The following is a 17,693-nucleotide window of genomic DNA, read 5'->3' on the forward strand; positions in this document are numbered from 1 at the left end:
TCTGACTCTAGTGGGAATTTGAAAAATCACAGAAAAATGATTTGCAATATCTTACCAGGATATACTGTAGATATTATACATCCTGGTACATGGGAAGGAAGAACAACATCCCTGAACAAGTTAACACGGATGTGTGTCTATTTTAACATCATAGTCACTTGACTGTACATGAGAGGACTTAGGGACATACAGTAGAGACACCACCAGTACAGTAGTGACATCACCAGTAGTGACATCACAGTGACATCACAGTGACATCACCAGTACAGTAGTGACATCACCAGTACAGTAGTGACATCACCAGTAGTGACATCACAGTGACATCACAGTGACATCACCAGTACAGTAGTGACATCACCAGTAGTGACATCACCAGTACAGTAGTGACATCACCAGTACAGTAGTGACATCACCAGTAGTGACATCACAGTGACATCATAGTGACATCACCAGTACAGTATTGACATCACAGTGACATCACCAGTACAGTAGTGACATCACCAGTACAGTAGTGACATTACAGTGACATCATCAGTACAGTAGTGACATCACAGTGACATCATCAGTACAGTAGTGACATCACAGTGACATCACCAGTACAGTAGTGACATCACAGTGACATCACTAGTAGTGACATCACCAGTACAGTATTGACATCACAGTGACATCACCAGTAGTGACATCACAGTGACATCATCAGTACAGTAATGACATCACAGTGACATCATCAGTACAGTAGTGACATCACCAGTAGTGACATCACCAGTAGTGACATCATCAGTACAGTAGTAATATGACACCAGTAGTGACATCACCAATAGTATCCTGACTCAGCATACTGGGATTTAAAAATCCTGCCCCCAAGAATTATACATCTGCCTCCAAGAATTATACATCTGCCACCAAGAATTATACATCTGCCACCAAGAATTATACATCTGCCTTCAAGAATTATACATCTGCTTCCAAGAATTATACATCTGCCTCTAAGAATTATGTATCTGCTTCCAAGAATTATACATCTGCCACCAAGAATTATGTTTCTGCTTGAACTTTTTCTACCAATGATGTAAAGTGAAAATATATTTAAATGTATACTCTCTATAATACCCCCACCGTGAAATATGAGGGCATATAGTGTTACCCATGTCTATCATGTCCCCTCCCATCCCATCCCGATACAATGTAACTAGGTAATCTCAGGAACTGGCGATGCGATCCTGGACACTAGACTGTTTTAGAGTGTCAAGTGGTAGCGTGGGCATTTATGTCTTACAAACATTTTCTAGTTTATGGCTGAGTTAAGCCTTGTTATATTGTCGTTATTTTAATAAGTAAAAACCTTGTTGTACTGCCATTATTTTGATACAGTAAAACCTTGTTATACTGCCATTATTTTGATAAAGTAAAACCTTGTAATACTGCCGTCATTTTGTCACAGTAAAAACCTTGTTCTACTGCCGTCATTTTGATAAAGTATAACTTGTTATAATGCCATTATTTTGTCACAGTAAAACCTTGTTCTACTGCCGTCATTTTGATAAAGTAAAACTTGTTATACTGTCGCTATTTTGATACAGTAAAACTTTGTTATACTGTCGCTATTTTGATACAGTAAAACCTTGTTATACTGCCGTTATTTTGTCACAGTAAAACCTTGTTCTACTGCCGTCATTTTGATAAAGTAAAACCTTGTTATACTGTCGTTATTTTGATACAGTAAAAACCTTGTTATATTGACGTCATTTGGATACAGTAAAATCTTGTTATACTGCCATTATTTTGTCACAGTAAAACCTTGTTCTACTGCCGTCATTTTGATAAAGTAAAACTTGTTATACTGTCGCTATTTTGATACAGTAAAACTTTGTTATACTGTCGCTATTTTGATACAGTAAAACCTTGTTGTACTGCTGTTTAAAACCTTGTTATACTGCCATTATTTAGATACAGTAAAAACCTCGTTATATTGCCATTATTTTGTCACAGTAAAACCTTGTTATACTACTGTTATTTTGTCACAGTAAAAACCTTGTTCTACTGCCGTCATTTTGACACAGTAAAACCTTGTTATACTGTCGTTATTTTAATAAAGTAAAACCTTGTTATACTGCCGTTATTTTGTCACAGTAAAACCTTGTTATACTGTCGTTATTTTGTCACAGCCGTCATTTTGATAAAGTACAAACCTTGTTATACTGTCGTTATTTTGATAAAGTAAAAACCTTGTTATACTGTCGTTATTTTGTCACAGTAAAAACCTTGTTATACTGCCGTCATTTTGATACAGTAAAAACCTGTTTATACTGTCGTTATTTTGATGAAGTAAAAACCTTGTTATACTGACGTCATTTTGATACAGTAAAATCTTGTTATACTGTCGCTATTTTGATACAGTAAAAATCTCGTTATATTGCCGTTATTTTGTCACAGTAAAACCTTGTTATACTGCCGTCATTTTGATACATTAAAACCTTGTTGTACTGCCATTATTTTGATAAAGTAAAACCTTGTTATACTGCCGTTATTTTGACACAGTAAAACCTTGTTATACTGTTGTTATTTTGATACAGTAAAACCTTGTTCTACTGCCGTCATTTTGATACAGTAAAACCTTGTTATACTGTCGTTATTTTGACACAGTAAAACCTTGTTATACTGTTGTTATTTTGATACAGTAAAACCTTGTTCTACTGCCGTCATTTTGATAAATTAAAACTTGTTATACTGCCGTTATTTTGTCACAGTAAAAACCTTGTTATACTGCCATTATTTTGTCACAGTAAAACCTTGTTATACTGCCGTTATTTTGTCACAGTAAAAACCTTGTTCTACTGCCGTCATTTTGATAAAGTAAAACCGTGTTATACTGTCGTTATTTTGTCACAGTAAAAACCTTGTTCTACTGCCGTCATTTTGATAAAGTAAAACCTTCTTATACTGTCATTAATTTGTCACAGTAAAAACCTTGTTATACTGTCGTTATTTTGATACAGTAAAACCTTGTTATACTGTCGTTATTTTGATACAGTAAAACCTTGTTATACTGTCGTTATTTTAATAAAGTAAAACCTTGTTATACTGCTGTTATTTTGATAAAGTAAAACCTTGTTCTACTGCCGTCATTTTGACACACTAAAACCTTGTTATACTGCCGTCATTTTGATAAAGTAAAACTTGTTATACTGTCGCTATTTTGATACAGTAAAAATCTCGTTATATTGCCGTTATTTTGTCACAGTAAAACCTTGTTATACTGCCGTCATTTTGATACATTAAAACCTTGTTGTACTGCCATTATTTTGATAAAGTAAAACCTTGTTATACTGCCGTTATTTTGACACAGTAAAACCTTGTTATACTGTTGTTATTTTGATACAGTAAAAACCTTGTTCTACTGCCGTCATTTTGATAAAGTAAAACTTGTTATACTGTCGCTATTTTGATACAGTAAAACTTTGTTATACTGTCGCTATTTTGATACAGTAAAACCTTGTTGTACTGCTGTTTAAAACCTTGTTATACTGCCATTATTTAGATACAGTAAAAACCTCGTTATATTGCCATTATTTTGTCACAGTAAAACCTTGTTATACTACTGTTATTTTGTCACAGTAAAAACCTTGTTCTACTGCCGTCATTTTGACACAGTAAAACCTTGTTATACTGCCGTTATTTTGTCACAGTAAAACCTTGTTATACTGTCGTTATTTTGTCACAGCCGTCATTTTGATAAAGTACAAACCTTGTTATACTGTCGTTATTTTGATAAAGTAAAAACCTTGTTATACTGTCGTTATTTTGTCACAGTAAAAACCTTGTTATACTGCCGTCATTTTGATAAAGTAAAAACCTGTTATACTGTCGTTATTTTGATGAAGTAAAAACCTTGTTATACTGACGTCATTTTGATAAAGTAAAACTTGTTATACTGTCGCTATTTTGATACAGTAAAAATCTCGTTATATTGCCGTTATTTTGTCACAGTAAAACCTTGTTCTACTGCCGTCATTTTGATAAATTAAAACTTGTTATACTGCCGTTATTTTGTCACAGTAAAAACCTTGTTATACTGCCATTATTTTGTCACAGTAAAACCTTGTTATACTGCCGTTATTTTGTCACAGTAAAAACCTTGTTCTACTGCCGTCATTTTGATAAAGTAAAACCGTGTTATACTGTCGTTATTTTGTCACAGTAAAAACCTTGTTCTACTGCCGTCATTTTGATAAAGTAAAACCTTCTTATACTGTCATTAATTTGTCACAGTAAAAACCTTGTTATACTGTCGTTATTTTGATACAGTAAAACCTTGTTATACTGTCGTTATTTTGATACAGTAAAACCTTGTTATACTGTCGTTATTTTAATAAAGTAAAACCTTGTTATACTGCTGTTATTTTGATAAAGTAAAACCTTGTTCTACTGCCGTCATTTTGACACACTAAAACCTTGTTATACTGCCGTCATTTTGATAAAGTAAAACTTGTTATACTGTCGCTATTTTGATACAGTAAAAATCTCGTTATATTGCCGTTATTTTGTCACAGTAAAACCTTGTTATACTGCCGTCATTTTGATACATTAAAACCTTGTTGTACTGCCATTATTTTGATAAAGTAAAACCTTGTTATACTGCCGTTATTTTGACACAGTAAAACCTTGTTATACTGTTGTTATTTTGATACAGTAAAACCTTGTTCTACTGCCGTCATTTTGATACAGTAAAACCTTGTTATACTGTCGTTATTTTGACACAGTAAAACCTTGTTATACTGTTGTTATTTTGATACAGTAAAACCTTGTTCTACTGCCGTCATTTTGATAAATTAAAACTTGTTATACTGCCGTTATTTTGTCACAGTAAAAACCTTGTTATACTGCCATTATTTTGTCACAGTAAAACCTTGTTATACTGCCGTTATTTTGTCACAGTAAAAACCTTGTTCTACTGCCGTCATTTTGATAAAGTAAAACCGTGTTATACTGTCGTTATTTTGTCACAGTTAAAACCTTGTTCTACTGCCGTCATTTTGATAAAGTAAAACCTTCTTATACTGTCATTAATTTGTCACAGTAAAAACCTTGTTATACTGTCGTTATTTTGATACAGTAAAACCTTGTTATACTGTCGTTATTTTGATACAGTAAAACCTTGTTATACTGTCGTTATTTTAATAAAGTAAAACCTTGTTATACTGCTGTTATTTTGATAAAGTAAAACCTTGTTCTACTGCCATTATTTTGACACACTAAAACCTTGTTATACTGTCGTTATTTTAATCAAGTAAAACCTTGTTATACTGCCGTTATTTTGTCACAGTAAAACCTTGTTATACTGTCGTTATTTTGTCACAGTAAATCCTTGTTTTACTGCCGTCATTTTGATAAAGTAAAAACCTTGTTATACTGCCATTATTTTGATAAAGTAAAACCTTGTTATACTGTTGTTATTTTGATACAGTAAAACCTTGTTATACTTTTGTTATTTTGATACAGTAAAAACCTTGCTATACTGTTGTTATTTTGATACAGTAAAACCTTGTTATACTACTGTTATTTTGATAAAGTAAAACCGTGTTATTCTGCTGTTATTTTGATACAGTAAAACCTTCTGATACTGCCATTATTTTGACACAGTAAAACCCTGTTATACTGCCGTCATTTTGATACAGTAAAAACCTTGTTATACTGTCGTCATTTTGATACAGTAAAACCTTGTTATACTGCCGTTATTTTGTCACAGTAAAAACCTTGTTATACTGTCATTTTGATACAGTAAAACCTTGTTATACTGCCATTATTTTGTCACAGTAAAACCTTGTTATACTGCCGTTATTTTGTCACAGTAAAACCTTGTTCTACTGCCGTCATTTTGATAAAGTAAAACCGTGTTATACTGTCGTTATTTTGTCACAGTAAAAACCTTGTTCTACTGCCGTCATTTTGATAAAGTAAAACCTTCTTATACTGCCATTATTGTGTCACAGTAAAAACCTTGTTATACTGTCGTTATTTTGATACAGTAAAACCTTGTTATACTGTCGTTATTTTGATACAGTAAAACCTTGTTATACTGTCGTTATTTTAATAAAGTAAAACCTTGTTATACTGCTGTTATTTTGATAAAGTAAAACCTTGTTGTACTGCCGTCATTTTGACACAGTAAAACCTTGTTATACTGTCGTTATTTTAATAAAGTAAAACCTTGTTATACTGCCGTTATTTTGTCACAGTAAAAACCTTGTTATACTGTTGTTATTTTGATACAGTAAAACCTTGTTATACTGCCATTATCTTGATACAGTAAAACTTGCTGTCGTTATTTTGACACCGTAAAACCCTGTTATAATGCCATTATTTTGTCACAGTAAAACCTTGTTATACTGCCGTCATTTTGATAAAGTAAAACCTTGTTATACTGCCATTATTTTGATAAAGTAAAACCTTGTTATACTGCCGTTATTTTGTCACAGTAAAAACCTTGTTATACTGTCATTTTGATAAAGTAAAACCTTGTTATACTGCCATTATTTTGTTAAAGTAAAACCTTGTTATACTGTCGTTATTTTGTCACAGTAAAACCTTGTTATACTGCCATTATTTTGTCACAGTAAAACCTTGTTATACTGTCGTTATTTTGTCACAGTAAAACCTTGTTATACTGTCGTTATTTTGATAAAGTAAAACCTTGTTATACTGCCATTATTTTGTCACAGTAAAACCTTGTTATACTGCCGTCATTTTGATAAAGTAAAACTTGTTATACTGCCGTTATTTTGTCACAGTAAAACCTTGTTCTACTGCCGTCATTTTAATAAAGTAAAACCTTGTTATATTGATGTTATTTTGATACAGTAAAACCTTGTTATACTGTCATTAATTTGATAAAGTAAAACCTTGTTATACTGTCGTCATTTTGATACAATAAAATCTTCCTTTACTGTTTTTAAATAAAAACTGGTTATATCACCATTCTTTTGATACAGCAAACCTTTATTTTTTTTCTTTAACATTTTAATACAATGAAATTAATGCTATGATTTGATGGGGAGATTTTGAATGGTATGACAAGGCAATTATATATGTTTCAGCCAGAAAGATACTTTTGGAATTTACATTCCTAGTTTTAGTAGACAGGATGTTTGTCCTGCTTGGTATTACATACACATTACTACATGTGATCGTGACTCTAACAAAGTCACTTGAGCTCTTGTATTCCACTTCGGCTCTTAAAATTTCTTGTTTTTCTGTCAGATGTCATAACAACTTTGGGTTCAGTGGTGATTGTGTACTTAGGATAAAAGAAATATTTCTGTTTCATCTTTCTTTCAGTTGAAATCATTTATTAAAGTATTCTGATTTTGTCCAGACATAAGGTACTTGTTCTGGTTTTATTCTCTCATTTCAAAAGTAGGCAGATTTATAAAAGTCATCAGAACTGAATATGTCGCTATTGACAACCAATAAATAGAACAAAAAGTACATAGAAGCCTACATTGTATAATTTCATATTGTCTTTTTCATATGACCATTAATTATCCACAAATAAGCCCCTGCCCACAAATAAACTCCCTTATTTAATTTTTGCAGACTCATCAATTAAAAAAAGGCAAGCTAATAGTGGTTCTCCGAAAATCAAACATTTACACTAGGAGAGGGGGCTTATTTGGGGATAAATACAGTACTAAACTTTTACACCAGGAGAGTGGGCTTATTTGGGGATAAATACAGTACTAAACTTTTACGCGAGGAGAGTGGGCTTATTTGAGGATAGATGCAGTTTTATCAAATCCTTACAGTAAAGCTATGTGTGGGTGTATAACATAACTGGATTCCAATTGTCCTTTCACACTACTGAAATAAAGGGAGTTGGAGAGAATTTACATGTAGGAATGTCCTACTCTAGAAATAGGGGATAAATTTAAAAGTAGGAATTTTCCTCTAGAAATAGGGGATGAATTCAGGACTTTGTGAAGGCCAAAGTAGTGAGTTGTTTTTGTTTTGTTTTTTACAGCATGGCCAGTTGAAAGACGTGAGAATAGTCACATACAAGAGTGGAGCCCCCAAGGGACTGGCTTATGTTGAATATATGGATGAGGTAGGTTTAGCTTAAGACACTATTTTAGATCGATATTTTCAGCATAAACTATTTTGTTTTGAAATTTTATGTTTATCATACATCTAAGATGTTATTTTTCATCAAAAGAAAATGTCTGTTTGTCAATTTTATTGAATTATTATCACATGAAAAGGTTACCAAAATAAATACATGATACATGATTTTGTTTTGATGTCCTTATTCTAACTATTCACAGCAAGATGCAGTACAAGCTGTGGTAAAGACAGATGGAATGCTCATCGGCGACCACACCATCTCCGTCAGCATCAGCAACCCTCCGAGTCGTAAAACGCCACTGAGTGAGCGTGAGGATCCAGTGTACACTCCTACACTTGGCTCGGGCAAAAAAGAGACAGAAATGTATGCTCTATATATGTATAGCTTAGAAAAATAATAAATATAATTTTCTTTCTATTACCATAATATAAGTTTCCTTTAAATATTTGGCTGCGGTGGCCGAGTGATTAAGGTGGCCTCACACTTTATCACTAGCCCTCCACCTCTGGGTTGCGCCACAGTTGCCACAGTTGCCTGGTACTGACCGTAGATCTGTGGTTTTTCACTGGGTATTCCGGCTTTCCTCCATCTCCAAAACCTGGCACGTTCTTAAATGACCCTAGCTTTTAATAGGACGTTAAATAAAATAAACCAGACTGCTATTTAATCAATGTATATTCATCTATAAACATTTCAGTTCTACATACATGTATATAGATTTAATTTTAATTCTTCTCTAATATGAATGTTTATATATAAGTTATTTTTTTGTTAATTTCAATCATTTCAATTCTATCTTAATCCCCAATCACACTCAGACGAAGACCCTGAAGACCAAACTGTGTCCTTAAAAATTTAAGAAAGGCACATTCATGTTACAATGAAAAAGATCATTCACCACACATTGACCAGGTGTCTACCAAGTTCTCCTTGCGTTCGAACACTTACAAATTAGTCCTTCTTGATGTGCTGGTTTTTTTGGTCATTAGTTGAGACAAATTTCTGTCTTTCAACAAAAAGCTAAGATCAAACCCAACAAAGACTAGATTGTCTCTATTCTGATTCTCAGTATATCGAAGGTACAGCTTGACCTCTTGTCCTTGAATCAGACAAAGATGGAAAAGGACATCTTGATTCTGTGTTGTCAACTTCTGTGGTGGTTGGTACCAAAGTGATACAGGAATATGACTTGAATCCAGTATTTTATAATCGATTTTTAACCACTGTTATCTGACTTCTGCCTTACCTGACTACCATCATCTTCGCTAGCCAAGGCTTCTGATTACGTTACACTACACGAACCCTTGGCGGATATAGGTGTCAGTTCTGGCCCTCTAGCGGAGATTCAAAATTACCACTCTTTACGCATGAAATTTTTGACCAATTAAAACGAGCGTTACCGATTTACTTCACCCGAGATGTTTACAAACACACATGGAGGCTTGTGTCATTTTGATGAGATATGTGATCAATGACTTAAATAGATTGATCAAACACTGCGAATGTTTCCCTAAAGATAGTTCGTCTCTGTATAAAGGTAAAATGCCATGACATAGTCCACATTGTAGCTCTGTACTGGGTGACGCAATTTTTGTTTACTGCGAAACCAAGCCTGCACGTAAAACGCGATTTGATTGGGTGCCCTGGGATTCCAGGGCGCGACAGTTTAAACACGACTATATCCGCCAAGGGTTCGTGTAGTGTAACGTAATCAGAAGCCTTGGCTAGCGAAGATGGACTACCTTGTACACATAAGAAATCAACAAATTCCTGCTCCGAATATTTCTGTCTGATTTGAATCTTTGTAATCTAAAAGCTTTTCTATTTTAAAGTGAAAGTGAAAGTAGTTTTTGTTATGGGGTAGTTTCATTAGATCAGAAAATTGTGCAGCAAAAATAGAGGATTATGAACTTATTTTATGCCATTTATGTTTCTGATCAATAAATTATTCCTTCTTTTTCATTTTGTTTTACAGGCGAGGCAAGGCACGGACACAGCTTATGTTGCTGCCCAGATCAGTAAAGAAAGCTCCTGTGAGTGGTGGACCAGTGAAGACCTCAACCAATCAAAACAGTGCTAACAAAACAGAGAGTAATGGGGAAAATACAAATAGTCAGAGTACCTCAAGAATGAGCAATGCAGACTTCAGAAATATGTTGTTAAAGAAATGAAATAACTAGTGGAATCTAGTCGAAGTGGGACTACTTGAGGGTTTTAGGAATGACCGGTGGACATAGAGCTGCCAAAGTGAGATGACTGGTGGTTGACCACAGTGAAAATGAAATGGCCGGTAGCCATACAATTGCAGTAAAGACCATGTTTTGACCACATCAGAAATGAGATGACCGATAGCTGTACAGCTACAATGGGCCACAATTGGTTGACCACAGAAATGAGATGACCGATAGCTGTAAGGCTACAATGGGCCACAATTGGTTGACCACAGAAATGAGATGGCCGATAGCTGTACAGCTACAATGGGCCACAATTAGTTGACCACAGAAATGAGATGGCCGATAGCTGTACAGCTGCAATGGGCCACAATTGGTTGACCACAGAAATGAGATGGCCGATAGCTGTACAGCTACAATGGGCCACAATTGGTTGACCACAGAAATGAGTTGACTGTAGACTGTATAACTATATTGTATATTGAGTGAGTGTTGTTTGACCACAGTAGAAATGAGATGACTGGTGGTCTTACAGTGATCGAGTGACCATTTTCTGACCACATCAGAAATTAATTGACCGGTAAATGTATACACATTCATGTGAGTGACTAATCAAATTCTACTAACATTTGAGTAGAAATGACCAACTGTTTTTTGTGTATACACAATCACTGCAGGAAAAAGATGTTTCAGAAAAAATAATGTAATAGTACAAAAGATTTCATGGGGAAAATTCAAAAACATAAGTACTACCAGATATGGAAAATGTGTGTTGCCATGGAAATGGAACGATGAAAGACAACATGAAAGGCAATCTGTTGTTTGATTTCTTTAATATTTCCAAGTTATGGACATGCAAGTATTTAAAGATAAATGTAATGAATGATGAGTGTGTCAATGTCTGAATGTATAGTCAGTCTACTTGCTGTATTGAGCTTGTCTTTACACAGAAGACTAATCAGACACATAGATTGATATCTGGCTATAAACCTAGAGAAAGCTAAATATGACTATCATACAGTTATGCAGTAAAAGTATAGCTTTAATTTAACAATAGATTTTATTGTCATTAATTTTTTTTTTCAAGTTTCTGGCTTTGCTAAGTGCTTCCTGCACTTTTGGGAGTATACAAACAACAGTTACATGAGGAGGGGCCTTTTTGTTTATGCAGACAAACTGCTTTGTCAGTTTTTTAAATGGCAGAAATCTCGACAGACCTGCAAATTCAAGCCTTCAATGTTTTTGTTAAGGTTTCTCAGAAGGCAATATAGGACCTGTAGATCCATTCATACTTTATAAATGAACGTCTCTGGTGAGAAGTCGAATTGATCAAGCCATTATGACCACAATTAAGGAAAGTGCCCAAGGTATGGGTTTAAATGTTATATTGAACTCCAACACATTATACTTTAACAGTATAACAGTATTTTACTGTACAAAATTTCTACATTACTGCATATTTTACCTAAATTTTCATTCAACTAGAAATATATAATTCTTTGTATTTTTCCTGAATTGCTGAAGTTATAAGTTTTGCATTCAAAGTAACTTACAGTATGAGTAATAAAGACTTTGTTTATGCCCCCACCATAACCCCATTCCTGGTCTGTTCTGTCCCGTCCCGTCCCGTCACCTCCTGCCCCGTCCCGTCCCGTCACCTCCTGCCCCGTCCCATCCCATCACCGTCCCATCCCATCACCTCCCGTCCCATCCCATCACCTCCCGTTCTGTCCCGCCCTGCCCCGCCCCATCCCATCACCTCCCGTCCCATCCCATCCCATCACCTCCCGCCCCGTCCCATCCCATCACCTCCCGCCCCGTCCCATCCCATCACCTCCCGTCCCGTCCCATCCCATCACGTCCTGTCCTGTCCACATGCAATGTAACTAGCTAATCTCTGGAACTGCTGTTGTAATCCTCACCAAACTGTGTTTCGGGGTGTCAAGTGGCAGCGGGGGCATTTATGTCTTGCAGACATTTTCTAGTTTTATATCAATTCCCAACACGAGCATGTCTTGACACATTGAGTGTTGACTTGATTCGAACAAAATCGGGCAACATTCTGTTTTTTACCAGGTATACTCATTAACAAACACGTATGTAAATGAAACACCAATAGGCTGTTCACATCACAGCGGCAAGTATTTTCAACATTTTAACAAAATATCTGTTTTCGTGGTATATTTGTATCGTAGAAAATTGAAGAAAAATTCCAGTCGTTCGTCCTGATCTTTGTGTTGCCCTGAACTGACTTGCCAGCTTAACAACTGCTCGTGCCTGTCATGCCAACACAGGTGTGCCGCCTATTGGTTGAACCATGAGAGGAAAATATTTTTTACTCATTCTTTGTAGACACCCACACGAAAGATTCCTATGTAGCAACAAATGCAGTCTTTATAGATGTAAAATCTGTAATTGTGGTTTGCTTTAAGTTATTTTATCATTTTTCAGCTGATGAAGTTGCAGCAACTGTTATACTGTTTTGTAATTGTGGTTTCGTCATGAATATGTCCTTAGAACTGTGTATGTTTATTTCATCTTTCCCTTCCTATGCTACGATGACTCTGTTCAGTTTTGAATCATTGTTAAGAGAAACTGAAAAAAAAAAGTGATTTTGTTTACCTAAGCCAGGTACAGAAAATATCTTGATGTTAACACCATCATATGGTGTATCTGTAAGTGTGAATCTTTACAGCACTTACTGTATCTTTTATAATAGATAATTCATTTTTGTGAATATTTGAGGAAAAAAATATGATGTTTTAATCAACAATTGTGTCAGTATTCAGATCTGATGAAATAAATATTTGTTTACTGTTAGAGCAACTGGTCTTATTATTATCCTTTTAATCAGAGATTGGTTGGTTTTTATGGACACCAGATTTGAGAGAAACTTCTCCTATAACCTCATGGTCAATTTTGAAGGACAATATCAGGGTAGTTGGGGCAAGGTCAAGGTCACAGTAACTATTTTGAGAAATCCTTATCAGCCCTCTAGTGCTTCATTCTTAAGGAAATTTGATCAAATATCACACTGTTATATAGGCCAATGATATATTGGACATGTTCAAGTTTCTGGGTTGTTGCATCAAGGTCAAGGTCACTGTTGCCATTTTTAGAAAGTTCAGATTAAAACTCTAGCAGTTTCATTTCTTGAGGAATTTTATTCAAAATTCACACAATTGTAAAGGACCTTAAATATCCCGGACAAGTTTGAGTATCAGGGTTGCTGTGAAAAGGTCATGGCCACCATTTGGCATTTCATTTCTTTAAGGATTTTGATCAAATTTCACACACTTTTAAAGGAATTTGATAAATTATTCATCTGGTTATTTTAATCCAACTTCACACTGTTATAAATATTATCTTGAATGAGTTTTAGATTCAGGGTTGTAAGGTCAAGGTCACCGTTACTATTTTAAGAAAATTCCAATTCCATTTTAGAAAATTCCTCTATCCTAACACTTACATTACAATTTCTTTGTAATATTACATACATTAAAATTGGTTCAAAATTATCTGTGTATATTTCATTTTCCCAAATTAGCACTAGAAGGGCATTATTATTATAAATCGTTACAGTGTAATAGCTAGCGTGGGCGGTAGGTGACATCATTAGTATATAGGTCTCTGGTGACATGTATTGCTTTACCAATATTTAGTATGCTTATTTTTTTTATAATAGAAGAAATCATATCTTGAGCATGACTCAATGTTATTAGACACAAAAATTCACGGAAAAGTGTTTGGAATGATGTCGATGATAAGTGTTGTATATATACAGATAAGAAGTTGTCTATGCCAAGATAACCATCTCCATGTGTTCACGTGCAGGCTGTTGTAATGCATGTACATTTCAGAAACAGTTGGAAATCATGTGTAGTTTAAAATCTGGCACGCTTCTCAGCGGTGTATCAATATTATATTCTTGTTTCTTTGTATCCAAAAACTATTATGAACACATCATGTAGTGAAACGAACGTCAAAAGACACACGGATAAGATGCTGTATGAGAAACGTAATTTTGTGTTACCCAACACTCGAGATACTGGATATCGTGAAATATTCGTGGGTTCTTTCTTTCGTGGTTTCATGTTATTTAGATAGTGTCACAAACTTTCGTGTGTGATTCATATCAACAAGCAGTGGTTTAAAATTTAAACTTTATGCGTGGTTTCAATTTTCAAGGTTCCTGATCAACCACGAAAAACACAAACATTTACACCCCCCCATCGTCGGAAAACCACGGTCGATTGCACTACCCTAAGTGTAGTGTAGTGTAGCGTAGCCCGAGTTTTCTCTGGCCCTGTCACCATGTCTGGTGTAGGTGGTGACAGGGCCAGAGAAAACTCGGGCTAAGTGTAGCGTAGTGCAATCAACCGTGGGTTTCCGACGATGTCATACACCATGAATATTTCATATACAGTATGCGGAAAAAAAATCATTCATATTTAGTGTACTTTGTAAAATTTCATGTGATCTTTTCTTTTAGGATCAATGTGTTTTTTAAAGAGTAAATAAGAATTTCTTCCAAACATACCTTATTAATTTTGAAGGAACTCCTTACAGCTCAAAGTTTCTAGTAGAAACGATAAGTTTGGTTTATAGAAAAAAAAATGTTCTCTTTTCAGACATGTAATGCAAGACAGATTTGTTCCACATTCTGTACGGTATAGACAGACGTATTCGTACGTAAAATAAACTCCAAGTACATGTAAATAACGTATGTAATCGCGAAGTAAACCAAGCATTGCAATACAACTAGAGCGTGTGTAAGCTGCCGACAGGAGTCGGGTTCCTTTCCTCCGTCAGATGTACGTTTTGGAGAACGCGACCGACCATTTTTTATCCCTTGATAAAGGCTGTGAATACACTATCAATTTAAGTATTGGATATAGATAGATGGAAGGGTCTATATGGCAGACAGGTATTTATGCCCATTTTACTACTGCTGAAAATTTAACACCGGTTGTTGAAACCCCATGAAATATTTTCTACATTTGATAAAGAAAAAGACAACACTTCAAATAGAAATTCACCCATTTAAAGATGCTATTCATTTATTTGGCGTTTGCCCAATCCTTTAAAGCACAGGGACTTGAGAATTTGTTACAGTCTACACGTAGTTTGACCTCCCCTAGTGTGTATAGCTCATTTTCAGACGTTTTGGGCGGCTAGATTGAAATTCGGTAAAATGACACCTTTATATAATGAACACCGGTCTGTCAGTTTTACCGAATTTTAATCTAGCCCCAAAAACCTATCAAAATGTGCTATACTCTCTAGAGAAGGTCCAAATACATGTAGACTAACAAATTCTCAAGTCCCTGTGCTTTAAAGTAGGGATACAATGGAGGGGTACATATCTTGTTGTAAACCCACTACAAGTGTTATCAATGTCACTGTCAGGATGTCACAGATCATTGTGAAGGATACACACTATGGTGGTATCAATACACAATCAGGAGATGATACCATGTTACATCCGGGCCACCTGGTCCTGTTTTTATCAGATTCCTCATGCAGTGCTCACGTAACCGTGATTATCACACAGGCATCTGCATTTGGTTATTATTTATAGAAAAAAGGCTAGCCCCTACTCCTACTATATCAACTTCTTGATAAAGAAGGAGTAGAATATTTTTTTTCTACAGGCGCCTGTGATTACACGCACCACTCCTTCCTATGTTGCTAATGTCTCGCATGAAACATTAGCAAATGGCCCATTAAACAAAGTCTGGTTGAATCCTAGCGGAAGAAACACCACTCCACCTATCTTATTCAGCTAGTTACCTTTGGATGATGTCGGGGATATTTTGGTGCAAGGGTAAATAAGCTACACCACCACCAGTACATGTACTGCCGGACACTAGAATGCACAAACTGGTATGAACAGCATTTATGCAAAATCTGTTCCCCTTAGTCCCACAAAATGTTTGTGACCAAATTGGGTTCAAAGCCACCAATAACTTTATGACAAGTAGCGGTTTAAAGGAATAACCTCTATTTCCCCTGTCGGGCCCCGCTCCTCTCGCTCCTTGGGGGTCAGAGTCACCATTTATGCAAAATCTGTTCCCCTTAGTCCCCCAAGGATGTTTGTGACCAAATTGGGTTCAAAACCACAAATAACTTTATGACAATAGCGGTTTAAAGGAATTACCCCTATTTCCCCTATCGGGCCCCCCTCCTCTCGCCTTGGGGGTCAGAGTCACCATTCATGCCAAATCTATTCCCCTTCCCCAAGAATGTTTGTGATCAAATTGGGTTCAAAGCCATCAATAACTTTATGACAAGTAGTGGTTTGAAGAACTTTCCTTTATTTTCCCTATTTGGCTCTGCCCCCCTGGCCCCTTGGGAGTCAGAATCGTCATTAATGCAAAATCTGTTTCCCTTCCCTAAGGACCTTTCTGGCCAAATTTGGTTAAAATCAATTCAGTATTTTATGACTAGTAGCAATGGCGGACGGCGGACGCCGCACCGTGGCATAAGGGTGTCATCCTGTTTCTCCCAAAACTGAAAAATATATATCCTGGTTCTCCCAAAAACGTATGTAAACAATTTAGGAGGAGTGTTGTTTTAACATTTAAGTTAACTGCTACATGAACAGGTAAATCATCGTAATTAAGGTGTCTATTACTGAATGTATCAGTTGACAAATACATAAAAAAAAATATAGATTTATCCATATATTCACAGATGGTTTGAATTTAAAAAATAAAACGTGCACTTTAATAAGATGATAAATTGTTTTAAGTTATTTATTATTTAACATTTTTGTACGGAAGCCGAATAGGACCAATGAAAAAAATAAACTTGGTTGGTATCATTAAAAAATAAATAGAAAAAATCTCGTATATACGAGTTTATTATAAGCTCACCGGCCCTTCAGTCATTCATGTCACATAAATGACAAACTCTTTGTCGCTCAATGTTATGATATCTACTTTTTTTGTATTAAGAGTGTGTGACGATAGTCGCATTTTACCAATTTCTTTCGAGTAATAAGCTGATACGGGCTTTTTATGATAATTCTGTAAACTATAACTGTTGTACATATGTTGATAAAAAAATTCCTTTAGAAAACAATCGAATTTTTCTACACACTGTTTTATATATATATATACATGATATTTATTGTTGTTTATACCCACTTCTTCTTTTACAAAAATGATAGGTACTTTCTCTACATCCGAGTCTGAATGAAATCACCATATTTCTCAATCATAACTGAAAATGCTAATGACAAATGTATAAAATACAGACAGTTGTGTTTCAACATTAAAATATTTTTTGGCTTAAATTTAATACAGAAAATAAAGATTTTGTGTCTTGTTCTGATATTTTCTGCTGTGTGATCCTGAATTTACCATTATAATTTAGGTACACCAAGGTCATTAAATTCA

At 35.1% G+C, this 17,693-nt stretch overlaps 1 protein-coding gene across 2 annotated transcripts in view; it reads left to right on the forward strand.

Annotated features, from left to right (window-relative positions):
• The window catches only part of LOC117332715 (squamous cell carcinoma antigen recognized by T-cells 3-like), a 45,128-nt gene extending 33,769 nt beyond the window's left edge, over positions 1–11,359 (forward strand). For both annotated transcript variants that reach the window (XM_033891723.1, XM_033891722.1), the window contains exons 21-23: positions 8,018–8,101; positions 8,319–8,482; positions 10,095–11,359. In XM_033891723.1, coding sequence (XP_033747614.1) covers positions 8,018–8,101; positions 8,319–8,482; positions 10,095–10,290 — 444 coding nt within the window. In that variant the 3' untranslated portion in view covers positions 10,291–11,359. The remainder of the gene's footprint in view (positions 1–8,017; positions 8,102–8,318; positions 8,483–10,094) is intronic.
• Positions 11,360–17,693: the final 6,334 nt, after the last annotated feature.

The sequence above is a fragment of the Pecten maximus genome, chromosome 8, assembly GCF_902652985.1.
Source record: "Pecten maximus chromosome 8, xPecMax1.1, whole genome shotgun sequence".
NCBI classification, from domain to species: Eukaryota; Metazoa; Mollusca; class Bivalvia; order Pectinida; family Pectinidae; genus Pecten; species Pecten maximus.